General features: G+C 48.9%; 1 protein-coding gene and 1 non-coding gene across 2 annotated transcripts; one reads left to right on the forward strand and one right to left on the reverse strand.

Annotated features, from left to right (window-relative positions):
• Positions 1–1347: 1347 nt before the first annotated feature.
• Positions 1348–1430, reverse strand: BJ212DRAFT_t160. Its single transcript has one exon. It is a non-coding gene; the product is annotated as a tRNA-Ser (tRNA).
• A 526-nt stretch (positions 1431–1956) lies between these two features.
• Positions 1957–2421, forward strand: BJ212DRAFT_1416535 (uncharacterized protein). The gene is made up of 2 exons (XM_041337562.1): positions 1957–2132; positions 2188–2421. Exons 1-2 carry the CDS (start codon positions 1983–1985, stop codon positions 2254–2256), a joined length of 219 nt encoding a protein of 72 aa, XP_041184958.1. The 5' UTR covers positions 1957–1982; the 3' UTR covers positions 2257–2421.
• Positions 2422–14088: the final 11667 nt, after the last annotated feature.

The raw sequence follows: 14088 nt of genomic DNA on the forward strand, positions 1-14088 counted from the left end.
GCGCCATGAAGGTGAATTCCTGTTCATGGATGGACTATAAAAGAGGTTTCGGCGTAATGACTGGGCCTAGTTAAGACGTACCTCCGAGGATCTATACACCGCAAAAATGATGTCAGTAGGTTTCGAACCAATTCCAAGACAAGCAGATTTTGACTCTGCTGTGGTAACCACTTGGCTAAGACCAGATAGAAGGGCTTCCGAGGAAACTATTCATGAGCCAACATGAAGGTGTGTTTTGATAGAAAAAAAAATGACACTGGGAAGGTTTCGAAGCTGCCCAGTCCAAGGGGAACAGATTTTGATTCCGTTATGATAACCACTTGGCTGAGAGGAGTTGAGAAGGACCTCCGACAACACCATCCACGAGTGAATGTCAAGGTGTGTTCTGATATAAAAAGAACATTTGTCGGCAGGTTGCGACCCTTCGCCGGCCAAGAGAAACAGATTTCGACTCTGTTGTGGTAACCACTTGACCAAGACCTGATAGAGGGACCTTCAAGGAAACTATTCATGAGCCAATATGAAGGTATGTTCTGATAGACAAAAACTGTCATTTGGGAGGTTTCGAACCTGCCCAGTCCAAGAGGAACGGATTTTGATTGCGTTGTGGTAACCACTTCGCTTAGAGCAGTCAAGATGGACCTCCGACAAACCTATCCATGAGTGGATGTCAAGGTGTGTTCCGATAAAAAAACATTTTGGTCGGCAGGTTTCGACCCTGCGCAAGCCAAGAGAAACAGGTTTCGACTCTGTTGTGGTAACCACTTGGCTAAGGCCAGTTATATGGACACCGGAGGGAACCACATGAGTCAATGTCAGGGTGTTCCGATAGAAGAAAAACCTCGTCATCTGCAGATTTCAAACCTGGGTGTTCCAACTGCCTTTTTATTATCCAACAAGACCTCCTGTGTCACAGTACTGTTCCACTTCTGCATCATGCCATCCCATGGGGCACTCGTGATGTGGGCGTTGTGGCGCAAGAAGACAAAAATTCATATGTCCTCCCCATGTTCTTGAAACTTGTGCTAGAGTAAAAAACATCATGTCGTTGGTAGGTTTCGAACTTGCGCAGTCCAACTTGAAGAGGAACAGATTTCAACTCTGTTGCGTGACCACCTGACTAAGACCAGTTGAGATGGTCCTCCGAGGAAATCATCCACGAGTGAGTCTTCAAGGCCTGTTCTAATAGAAAAAAAGGCGTGTGTTGGCAGGTTTCGAACATGCACAGTCTAGGAGAAACAGATTTCAATTCCGTTGTGGTAGCCACTTTCCCCAGGAGGAACTTGTGATTCCTCTCCGACCAACTGTCGATGAATAAACGTCAAGGTATGATAAGATGGAAAAATGATTTATCGGCAGGTTTCGAACCTGCGCAGTCCAGGAGAAACAGATTTCGATTCTGTCGTGGTAACCGCTTTCGCCAGGGCGAAGTTAAGACGAGTCTCCGGGAACTGTCTGTGAGTGAATGTCAAGGTGTGATCAGGAGAAAAAACGATTTGTCGCAGGAGAGCAGATTTCAGAATAATCTGTTCTGGCGCTAGTTGGCCATGACTACGCAAGATAGACGTCATGAAGGATCCGTGGATGTTCAAGGTGGGTAAAAGGGGGGGAACCTGCAACTGTTAGTAGTTGGCCAGCGTAACTTCAAGGCTACTTGAGTCAGATCAATTTTTCTAATATTATAAGCACTTGCATGCACTCTTATATGCGTCAAGCTATGGTCTCCCCCGAATAGCAAATAATTTCGTTACATAAATCATATCCATATGCGCAAGCCAAGCTGTACATATTATGGAGACACGAGTTTGATGATTATAATTAGTTATGGACGATAGCGCGAAATGATCTGAAGGATAGCCATTACCTATCGATAAAATAAGTGCTGTCCACGTACATGTTGCAATACCAGCGGTAGTAGAATCGGAATATCCAAGGGACACCGATAAAACCCGCTAGCAGCAGACACACGACTTCCCGCCTCCATGTTCGCCAGGGTCTACATGGACTGCTACTGGTTGCTGCTGTTGCTGTTGCTGCTGTGTATTAGGGTCCGGTTGAGTAGCAACGAGATCTTGATCTTCATAAGGTACGATGTTCGAGTCCTTGTCAGGAGCATCCGCTGCAGCATTACGCTATAGATTATGCATCAGATACCCAAGACACGGTGATGAAAATGGACGGGCCCACCTCTTTGCCCTTCGCGAAAGGAACTTCGACGACGGGCGGCGTTGCATGATGAGGTGGCCGGGTGAATAGGTGTTGTAGATGGGTTCTGAAGGTGATGGTGGCGGCGACTGGCGGTGGAGTGGTGGGTGGTACAGGTGGAGGAGCTGAATGAGGGCTTCTCGTCATAGCAAGCCTGAGTCTTTGGAGGCGCCCAGGACGTTGTCGAGGTCGTGACCGGACAATTTGAGAATTCTGTAATGAACGACGTGAGAGAGAAAAGAAGAAGGATCCGCTGTTGCACGCACCTGATGCATTCCCTGAAAGAAATTGGGTTCTGCGTCATAGCCATCCCGATCCTGCCTGGGGATCTCCATCTGCATACGAGTCAATAGAGAAAGGGATGGGAAAGGGAGTACATACACCAAGAATACGGTCATCATGCGCAGCGAGCGTGCTACATTGCTCCTTAAATTCTGAGTGAAATGCGGGTGAGTATGATAGCCTCGGGTGTCATCACTGAGAACATGCCGTTGGACCAATCGAGGCAGCTGGCCTTCGTAGTGTCGTCAATGGCATCCATCATGCATTGGTGTGCTTCAAGGGCTTCAACGGGTTTACCTGCCAAAAGGAATGCCTGGTACCGTTTCTGGTGTGTCGTGAGCAACAAGGACTCGAGATCCCAGTTAAAGAGCTGGTCAAAATACTCAGTTAGAAAAGCGTTAGGTATGTATCAGCTTAGCGCACAACGGTCAAATCCTCATATGTTAGATGAATGAACTTCGACGAGAGAGCGCTGGCGTTGACAACGGCAGTGAAATGATCAGTGGCTTCGTCGTGACGCGCATCATCTGAGGCTTTGGTTCCGAGCTGAATACGTAGATATGTCTAATGTACGAGTGACAAAGGTCAGCGTTGATGACCGAACGTGACTGTGTGATACCTACTTCTACGACATGACGCGCGAGAGGATCGGTATTCGGACAAGCGGCAGCGAGTTCTTTGACAAGCAGCATTGCTTCATCGTATTGATCTGCGCTGAACAGGGCGATGGCCTGAAATACGGAATGAGGTAGAGCTGTGCGAGACGAATTTGACCTACCTTTATCAAGAGAAGAAAATGGTTAGTATCTGAATCTTGGTTGGTGAACATGGATGCGACGTCAAATACTGTCCTTGCCTCCCGGACGTGGCCTTTTCCGCAGAGGGCGATACCTTTGGATATAAAGCCTGTCAATGAGGGCCGAATGCTGATGGACTGTGTCACGGATCAAAGTCAGCTTTTTGTAGGGGGGCCGTGATGGGTCGGTATAACTTACCATGTTTGCATCCTGAAGAGCATGGTCCCAGTCGTGTTTTCGGGCCATAACGAATGAGCGATGCGCATAAGTGTGAGGGTTGGCATCAGTGTCGATCTCTTGGGTGAGTAACTCTTCAGCGGTGTCTAGGTCTCCAGCAATGCATGCCTTGCGGGCTGTCGTAATTTCCAGGATCTGCACAAGGAATGTTCAAATTGCATTATGAGAGTCAAGGATGGAAACTTGCCTTTGAATTAACGTCGCTGGGTACTCCCCACTCTGAGATCTTTTTATCATCACCTCCGCTGAGGATGTGCTTGCCGTCCAAAGAGAACGTGACACATTTAGGTCTGGATGAGTGCTGGAAGATGGCGATGATTCGTCGATCTGAGAGCCGCCAGAGACATATATGGTTGTCATCAGATGTGGAAGCAACGAGGGTACCAGCGGGATGAATGGCAATGGCGTTGATACTGCTAGTGTGGCCTTCCCAGGGATGACTGACCTGCTGCCAGCTCAATGAATCCCACTCCCGTATGGTAGGATCTGAACTATTGCCCGCTGAAAGAAGGCGTGTGCCATCGGGTGTCCACGCAAGAGATAAGTTGTACGATCTATGGGCCTTGAAAGATGCGATACGTTCCCTTGTACCTGGATTATAAATTTGGATATTGGTGTTGGTGGCGATGGCAAGAAGTTCACCAGACGGCGAATGTCGAATGCAGCGGACCACACCACCACACTCGATTGGTTCTCCTTGTATCTGCCACGTTTTGGTACACCAAAGCTTCACCGTATAATCATCCGAGTCAGTGGCCAGCACTGTACCATCCGGAGCAAAATCCAAGGAGGTGATTTGAAGGCTTTGGGCTTTGATGGGTTGGGTGAGGGACTCTAAAGTTTCGCCGTGCCAGGCGATGATTTCTCCGCCATAATCACCGCTTGCTATTATTTGACCATCTCGTGATACCGCCAATGTCGACACCCCAATGCGATGCCTCTTCGTCTTCTTCAACACAGCACTTGTCTTCAAGTCCCAAAGACGAAGTGTCTTGTCGTACAATGCTGTAACCATTCTTCGCTTATCGGGGAAAACTGCGACTGCCTTTACGCCCCCTTCATGATCTTCAAAAACTCGAACGAGTCTGGTGCTTGGAATGGGCTGTGACATTTTACTGGACGTTGATAGTGTTGAGCACGGTCGAGGGTTTGTGGGTGTCTTTCTCTAAACTGCAGAGTGTGCACTGCTTCACCACACTAACCAACCTCGTTTCCATAGACGCCCAAGACACGAGGCAGGCGGTCGTGACTCGTAGGGTGCATGCTTACTGCAAGGGTCATGGCGAACTTCCTCGACTCAACTGTGTACATGCGTCAGGCTCGTGTCTCCACAGCTTTCAGAATATATCCCATCCACATATGGCAACTACTTCCTGGTCCTCGAATTTAACTGAAAATTATCCATCCTAGATTGCCGCATGAATATCATTATTTCTCGTGTTGAGCTGTTTCTCTCACACTTCATCATGTAACTTGTCCGAGTGCAAATAGCTTACTGCAAATGACATCTCATCATGATCTGCCTGTGCACCAGATGCTACAGAATTTCTCTTCTCGCCTTTCAAGTCCGCTCTTAATCAAGGAGGTTCCGTCTTTCAACACGCGTCTTATCCAAATTATAATTTTCAAAGCTGTCAGCGCGCTTTGCTCCTCGCTCATCTCAATCCCTCAGCCAACTCCTGGCCCATTTGGTTTCAGTTTGTCTCGTTTACCAATCACCTTTCCATGTCCATTCTTGTTGCAATCCTGCACCACATAAGTATGCAATACGGTCACCACACTCTACTAACATAGGTGAGCTCTCACTACAGTCAAAGCTATGCGAACCCGCATTTAATTATTGACATGTCACTGCAGTGTTCAGGAATGTTATGTTACCGATCACGGGATACATGGGCCCAATCCTCGGCCCTACTGAGACATCAAGTGAATATCACAACTTTCAGGCAATTTTTCACGGTGCAAGAACTTTCAGATCTAAGGTGTCGCGATCCCTCACCTCACCACCCGCTGTAGAGTAGTATAAAGAGTCTGCAAATCATGTCTATACGGTGCGTCTTGAATTTTGATGCCCGTTCTCTCCAAGGTCTGAAAGGACAACGATGACAAGATCGACTATTTGCACTGATAACTGTATTTTCGCAGTGCTTACTAGCAGCACCTTCACACCTTCTCAGCGCATTTCTCCATCTTTCTACCCTCGATCTCTCACCTACCCTACGTGGACAATATTGGGCTCGGTAACAGTGTAGAAGAGCTCTCACTCAGAATGCCTGTCCTTTCTGCAGTTACTACTTCCCGGCCCTGGAATTTGGTCGAAAGTTATCTATCCTACATAGATTGCCGCATGAATATCATCGTTTCTCGTGTCGAGCAGTTTCTCCAACACTTCATCGTGTAACTTATCCGAGTGCATACTGCAACACCATCTGCCCATCTCGTTGATTCTCGAGATCTGCCTGTACACCAGATGCTACCACATTTCTCCTTTCTCGCCCCTCAAATCCCCTCATGGAGGAGTTTCCGTCTTTCAATGCGTGTTTTATCCAAATCTTAAATTTCAAAGGTGTCAGCATTGCTTGCAGCGCTTTGCTCCTCGCTCATATCAGTTCCTGCGCCAACTCCCGGAGGACTCGAGGTCCCAGCCGAAGAGCTAGACAAAACACCCAATTATGAAAAGCGTTATGTGTGCGGTCAATTCCCCAAATATTTCATGAATAGTTTTTGATGACCGGGCGTGGCCGCATGATCCTTACCGATACGACACAGCACGACACCCAAGAGGATAGGCATTCGGACAAGTGGCAGTGAGTTCTTGGACGAGCAGCATTGCTTCCTCGTATTGATCTGCGTTGAAGGGGGCAATGGCCTCAAACACGCAATGAACCAGGGAATATGCGAGACAAATTGATGCTACCTTTATCAAGAAAATAAAACGGTTGGTTCCTTGGTCCGTGAACAAGGATGCGACGTCAAATGTTGCCCTTGCCTCTCGGACGTGGCCTTTTCCGCAGAGGGCGATGCCTTTGGAGATGTAGCCTGTTAATGAGGGCTGAATGTTGATGGACTATGTCACGAACGAAAGTAAACCTTTAGTAAGAGTGCTATGATAGGTCATGTATAACTCACCTTGTTTGCATCATCAAGGGCATGATCCCAGGCGTGTTTTCGAGCATAACGAACGAGCGATTGGCATAGGAGGTATAAGGGTTGGCACCAGTGTGGATCTCTTGGGTGAGTAACTCTTCAGCGGTATTAGACAGGTCTCCCATCAAACATGCATCACGGGCTGTCGTGATAGCTAGGATCTGTACGAAGGATACTCGAATTGCGCCATGAGTCTCAGTCAAGATGGAAACTCGCCTTTGAATTAGTGTCACTGGGTACTTCCCACTCTGAGATCTTTTTTCTTCACCTCCGCTGAGGATGTGCTTGCCGTCCACGGAGGAAGTGGCGCATTTCAGTCTGGATGAGTGCTGGAAGATGGCGATGGTTCGTCGATCTGAGAACTGCCAGAGTAGGTCAAGGTCACTGTCTTCAGATGCAGAAGCGACAAGGGTGTCAGTGGGATGAATGGCAGTGGCGCGGATAATGCTAGTGTGGCCTTCGTAGGGACGACCGACTTGCTGCCAGGTCGATGAATCCCACTCTCGTATGGTAGGATTGTGTCTATCGCCTCCTGAAAAAAGCCATGTGCCATTAGCCAGGCGTCCACGCGAGTGGGCAGTAATGTTCTGTGTAAGCCTTGATCAGAGATGCGACGCGTTCCCTCGGGACTTTGTTGGTTGTTGCAATGGCAAGAAGTTCACCAGATGGCGAATACGTTCTCCTCAACTTTATCTGTATCACCGCTCTCATATTTTGTTGATCACTCGTCTTGATTCCCAGTCGAACTTGCCATAGTTCTCCTGGAGTGCGTTTGTTGAGCCTGTGCGATAACTGGACGTGTTCAAACTTTGAGAAAAGGTTATCAAATGTGGGAACGAAATTCCCTTTTAGTTATGCTCGTTTTCGAGAACGAGATCTAAGACTGAAATTTACAAGACTGACATCAGCGCCGCAGGGGGAAATGGACGATGGACTTGTCCTAAACATTGCGGAAGATACAAAACCCATAAAGCTAGTATCAAAAAAATCTGGTCGTTGGACGGACAGGTGAGCAGGAGTTCGATTTCATGCATGCAGCTAATAGTCATAGTCTAGGTTGAAGGCTAAACGAGTCCAAAAACGAAAGACTGACCGTCATCCTGGCAGCGACGATGATGACCATTCTCGTCCCGCAAAGCGGATGCGACCTGACATACCCTTGTCTGCTACTAAAATAGCTACTGCAGCGGACCGTCCGGCACCTCCAGCTAAGCCTCCGACTCAGATAATCTCTTCTCTGTTCTCGTACAACCCTAAAGTCGAAGCTCCTATAGCTTCTGCTGTTCAAAAAGCACCCTCTAAACCAAGTAACGCACCATTGACTGGCTCAGCCACATTTGCCGACCTAGGTCTCCACCCTCTCCTCGTTGCTCACCTACAATCTAAGATGAGTATCACGAAGCCAACATCTATTCAACGTACTGCCCTTCCGATATTCACGAACCCCTCTTCTGAAGACATGAACGCACGCGACGTATTTATACAATCGCAAACAGGCTCTGGAAAGACCATGTCGTTCCTCCTACCTATAATCCACGATCTTCTCCCCCTCAGTACGCACTCCTACATCGACCGCTCGATAGGGACGCTTGCCATTATCATCGCACCTACTCGGGAACTAGCGAAACAAATTTGCGATGTCTTAGAAGCGCTTTTGACGCTTAAGCTCTGCCCAGAAGGCGAACACGAGGACGCAGAGGGGTCTATGCATTATACCCGATGGTTAGTTTCCGGCTTACTAAGTGGAGGTGCAACTCGTGCGCACGAGAAGGCGCGTCTACGTAAAGGTGTTCCCATTCTCGTTTCGACCCCGGGTCGCCTCCTCGATCATCTGCAAAATACATCTTCTTTCGACGCTGGAAAATGCAGATGGTTAGTTCTCGACGAAGCGGACCGCTTGATGGAACTCGGGTTTGAGGAGACTATCAGAGGGATTATACAGGGTCTGGACGGGAGGAGGAAGCTCGCGTTACAAGCTGTTCGGGACGGTAAGACCTTCGGGGTCGGGGGTTGGGATTGGGACCGGCAGAGACGGACGATCCTTTGTTCGGCTACTATCCGTGAAGACGTACAGAAACTCGCAGGCACCACTTTAATACGACCGCTAGTAATCAAGGGCCTCGACAACGAGAAGGCGGAGGATTCGCCTGCATCCAAACATGGCAACGAGATAGCTACCACCGGCACCGAGAAATTCACTCCCCCGTCACAACTCTCTCAGAAATATGTTATTGTTCCCCTCAAAATGCGTCTTGTCGCACTTGTCGCACTTCTTCGCTCATTGCTCGCTCAGACACAAGGACAAAAAGGGTCGAAAATCATTGTATTCCTCAGTTGTATAGACTCTGTCGATTTTCACTGGCGCCTGCTAGGCGATTCATCTATGGGCAGCGAGAAAACGGAAAGTTCTGGGCCTGGCGAAGACAAGAGTGATGACGAAGGTAGCAAGGAAGATGAATCTACTGAAGAGGAAAGCAAAATTGCTGCGCAGTCTTCGCTCCTTCCAGGCGCTTCAATCTTCCGTCTTCACGGCTCCCTTCCTACACCAATCCGTCTCGCCTCTCTACGGGGATTCTCCGCTATTCCTTCCTCAAAGTCCAAGACACCTACTCCCGTGTCTTCTATTCTCCTTTGCACGTCCGTGGCATCCCGAGGTCTCGACCTACCCCTCGTTCGCGCAGTCGTACAACACGACCTGCCCACCGAAGGCGGCGCGACCGAGTACGTGCACAGGGTGGGACGGACAGCACGTGCAGGCAATGGTGGCGAAGCATGGAGTATCGTCGCGCCCAGCGAATCTGAATGGGTCAAATGGGTGGAGGGGAAGATGAGGGGCGATGCGACGGGAGAAAAGTCTAACGATGACAAAGCCAACATCACTCTTGAAGGGGCAAGTATCGAGAGCGTGTTGGCGAAGGGTTTTGGTGGAAACGGCTCCGAATACGAGGCGCGCGCGACAGAAGTGCAACTTAGTTTTGAGCGATGGATTTTGCGGCACAAACAGGTAACTCTGATTTAGAAAGAAATTCGAGTATGTTGACATCATCTTTGGCAGAACGCTGACCTTGCTCGAAGAGCATTTACTTCTTACATGAGGGCGTACGCAACCCACCCTTCGAACGAGAAACATATATTCCATGTTCGACATCTTCACATTGGACACCTGGCAAAAGCATTCGCACTGCGCGAGGCGCCAAAGACGATTACTGACCGGAAGACTAAAACCTCTAGCGTATCCAAAGGTCGTGGCTCGCGTCCTGCTAAATCTACAACGCAGCATGATATCGGGGATGCAGAGCAACGGATGCAAGATATTGTCCGCGCGCAGGGCCGGCTGTCGAAGAAAGGTGGCAAGATGATTAGCAGTGGGACCAACGAGTTTCAAATTGCATCGGGCGCTGCTTTGGATTCACTTATCCATGGCTATCGGTCGTAGTTGGGCAGCAGGGCTTCGAGCTTCACTCCCATAGCATGCATTCGAGACTAGCGACGTGGTACAGATCATGAACTACTATATCACACCAAGAATGTGAGAATAAACGGGACGTCTGATCTTTGTCAGTGCCCTATAGGTAAACCAGCACCAAAACTCTCTTCACAAACAAACAGTATCTGCCATGTTATCATCAGCCTTGATCGTGGGTAGGTCAGAATAAATACTCGTATATTTCCAACCACCGAAGACACGTCAAGACCGTTTATGCGGTAATGTTTATGGTTACGCAATGAGTGGTGTAGGAGGTGCGAATCTCCGCGAATTGGAAGTGTCGTTCTCTGTTTCATCGTCCGCGCAGGACCCAGGCAAATTCAAGTCACCAACTTTCACAGAGCATTGTCCTCGAGTGAAGTCAGAATGTATTATGGTTTATTTGCTATGCGCAAGCCGAGCTGTACATATGGAGGACACGAGTTTGATAATTATAATTAGCTATGGACAATGATGCGAAATAATGATAAGGATGCAGTCATGACCTATCAATAAAATAAGTACTGCTTCCAGTGTACATTACGAACGACAATAGAACAGAAATTTCTGAGGGACACCCACAAGACCTGCTAGCAGCAGACACACGACTTCCCGCCCCCATGTTCGCCAGGGTTTACCTGCACTACTACTGGTTGTTGCTGGTGCTGTTGCTGCTGTGTATTAGAGTCCGGTTGAGTAGTATCAAGATCCTGATCCTCATAAGGTACGATGTCCGGGTCCTTGCCAGGAGCACCCGCTGCAGCATTACGCTGTAGATTATGCATCAGACACCCAAGACATGGCAATAGAAACCGACCGGGTACCTCTTTACCCTTTGCGAAAGGAACTTCGACGACAGGCAGCGTTCCATGATGAAGTGGCCGGGTGAATAAGTGTCGTAGGTGGGTTCTTAAGGTAGTAGTGACGGCGACTGGTGGTGTGGTGATGGGGGGTGCGGGTGCACGATGTGGGTTCCTCGTCAAAAGGAGCCTGACTCTCTTGAAGCGCCCCGGGCGCTGCTGAGGTCGTAGTCGAGAGGTGTGAGAATTCTGTGATGACTAGTGTGAGACAAAACGAAAGTCATTCTACACTGTTTCGCTCACTTCTTGCATTCCCTGGAAAAAATTGGGTTCTGTATCATAGCCATCCTGATCTTGCCCGTGGACCTCCGCCTGTATACAGGTCAGTAGAGAAAGGGATGAGGAAGAGAGTGCATACGCCAAGAATACGGTCATCGTGCGCGGCGAGCGCACTACATTGCTCCTTGAATTCTGAGTGAAATGAAGGTGAGTATGATAGTCTCGGGTGACGACGTCACTGAGAACATGCCGTTAGACCAATCGAGGCAGCTGGCCTTCCCATTTTCGTCAATGGCGTCCATCATGCATCGGTGGGCTTCGAGGGTTTCATCAGGCTTACCTGCTGAAAGGAAAGCCTGGCACCGTTTCTGGTGTGTCGTGAGCAATAAGCACTCGAGATCCCAGTTGAAGAGCTGGACAAAATACTCAGTGATGAAAAGCATTGTCTATGCATTATGTGGACGCACAACGGTCAAATCCTCATATGTTAGATGGATGAATTTCGCTGAGAGAGCACCGGACTTGACAGCGACAGTGAAGTGATCAGCGGCTTCGGCGTGACGCGCATCATCCGAAGCCTTGGTTCCGAGCTGAACACGTAGATATATCTAATGTACAAGTGACAAAAATCAGTTTGATGACCAAGCGTGGCCACATGATACTCACTTCCACGACATGACGCGCGAGAGGATCGGCATTTGGATAAGTAGCAGCGAGTTCCCTGACGAGTAGCATTGCTTCCTCGTGTTGATCTGCATTGAAGAGTGCGATGGCCTGAAACACGCAATGAAGCAGAGGATATGCAAGACAAATTGAAGCTACCTTTATCAAGAAAAGGAAATGGTTGGTTCCTGAATCTTGGTTCGGGAACGAGGATGCGACATCGAATGCTGCCCTTGCCTCTTGGACATGGCCTTTTCCGCAGAGGGCGATACCTTTGGAGATGTAGCCTGTCGGTGAGGGCTGAATGCTGATGGACTATGTCATGAATGAAAGTAAGCCTTTGTAAGAGGGCCATGATGGGTCAGTATAACTCACCTTGATTGCATCCTCAAGGGCGAGGTCCCAGGCGTGTTGTCGGGCCTTAACGAATGAGCGATTGGCATAGGAAGTATGGAGGTTGGCGTTGGCGTTGGTGTCAATCCCTTGAGTGAGTAACTCTTCAGCGGTAGACAAGTCGCCGGCGATGCATGCATCACGGGCTGTCGTGATAGCCAGGATCTGCATGAAGGATGCTCGAATTGTGTTATGAAAGTCAAGATGGAAACTCACCTTTGAATTAGCGTCGCTAGGTACTGCCCACTCTAAGATCTTTTTATCTTCACCTCCGCTGAGGATGTGCTTGCCATCCACGGAGAATGTGACACATATCGGGGTGGATGAGTGTTGGAAGATGGCGATGGTTCGTCGATCTGAGAGCCGCCAGAGACGGACACGATTGTCGTAAGATGTAGAAGCGACAAGGGTGCCAGCGGGATGAATGGCAATGGCGTTGATACCGCGAGTATGACCTTCGCAGGGATGGCCGAGCTGCTCCCAGGTCAATGGATCCCACTCCCGTATGGTAGGATCTTCTTGATCACCTGCTGAGAGAAGGCGTGTACCATCGGGCGTCCACGCAAGAGAGAAGTTGTACGATGTATGAGCCTTGAAAGATGTGACACATTCCCTTGTGCTTGGGTTATAAATTTGGATATGGTGGAATGTTGCGATGGCAAGAAGTTCACCGGAAGGTGAATATTGAACGCAGCAGACATAAGCACCACAATTGATTGGTTTGCCTTGCATCTGCCACGTTTTGGTACACCAAAGCTTCACCGTGTGGTCCCATGAACCCGTGGCCAGCATCGTATCATCCGAGAAAAATCCAATGAGATGATTTGGTCGGAGTGGGCTTTGATAGTTTGTTGTGTGAGGGTTTCACCAGTTTCACCATGCCAGGCGATGACCTCCCCCCCCAATCACTGCTTGCTATTATTTGACCATCTCGTGATACCGCCAATGCCAACACCTCATTGCGATGCCCCTCCATCCTTCAACACAACACTGTCTTCAGGTCCCAAACACGAAGTGTCTTGTCGTCCGAGGCTGTAATCATTCGTCGCTTATCGGGGAAAACTGCGACTACGTTTATGGTCTCCTCATGATCTTCCAAAACTCGAAGGGGGTCTGTGCTTGGAATGAGCTGTAACATTTTACTGGAGGTTGATGGTACTAAGCACGGTCGAGGGATTGTGGATGTCTTTCTCTGAGTTGCAGAGGTGCGTATATCGTGCGCTTTTATGCCGCTTCACACAAACTACCTCACTTCCATAGACGCCCAGGGGCCAAGACACGAGGTAGTTCGCCTCCACACTCCATCATCGCTCCCGCAAGAATGCCCTCTACAAGTCATAACCGCCTTCCTCGACTGCACTGTGTACATGCGTCCGAATCCCATTGCCACAGCTTCCAGAACACATCCCCGATGGCGATAGTGCAGTTGCTACTGGTCCCGGTCCTCAAATCTGGCTGAAAGCTATCTATCCTATATTGCCACATGAACACCATCGTTTCTCGCGTCGAGCTGTTTCTCCAATACTTCATCATGTAACTTGTCCGAGTGCATATAGCTTACTGAAAATATCATCTTCTCATCTTGTCGATTCCCAAGATCCGCCTGTGCGTCAGATGCAACCAAATTCTTCTCTTCTCGCGTCTCAAATCAGCTCCTAATGGAAGAGCTTCCTTCTTTCAATACGCATTTTATCCAGATCATGATTTCAAAGGTGTCGCCTTGCTTCCAGCGTTTTGCTCCTCGCTCATCTCAATTCGTCAGCCAACTCCCACTCATTTGGTTTCAGTTTGTCTCGTTCACCAATTACCTTCCCATGTC

The sequence above is a fragment of the Suillus subaureus genome (assembly GCF_016647635.1).
Source record: "Suillus subaureus strain MN1 chromosome Unknown BJ212scaffold_476, whole genome shotgun sequence".
Classification (NCBI taxonomy): Eukaryota; Fungi; Basidiomycota; class Agaricomycetes; order Boletales; family Suillaceae; genus Suillus; species Suillus subaureus.

Coding starts and splice junctions, on each gene's coding strand:
- BJ212DRAFT_1416535 (XM_041337562.1), top strand. CDS start 1,983: ATGTTCGCCAGGGTCTACATGGACTGCTACTGGTTGCTGCTGTTGCTG. Junction 2,133..2,187: donor GCATCCGCTGCAGCATTACG/CTATAGATTATG, acceptor GGACGGGCCCAC/CTCTTTGCCCTTCGCGAAAG.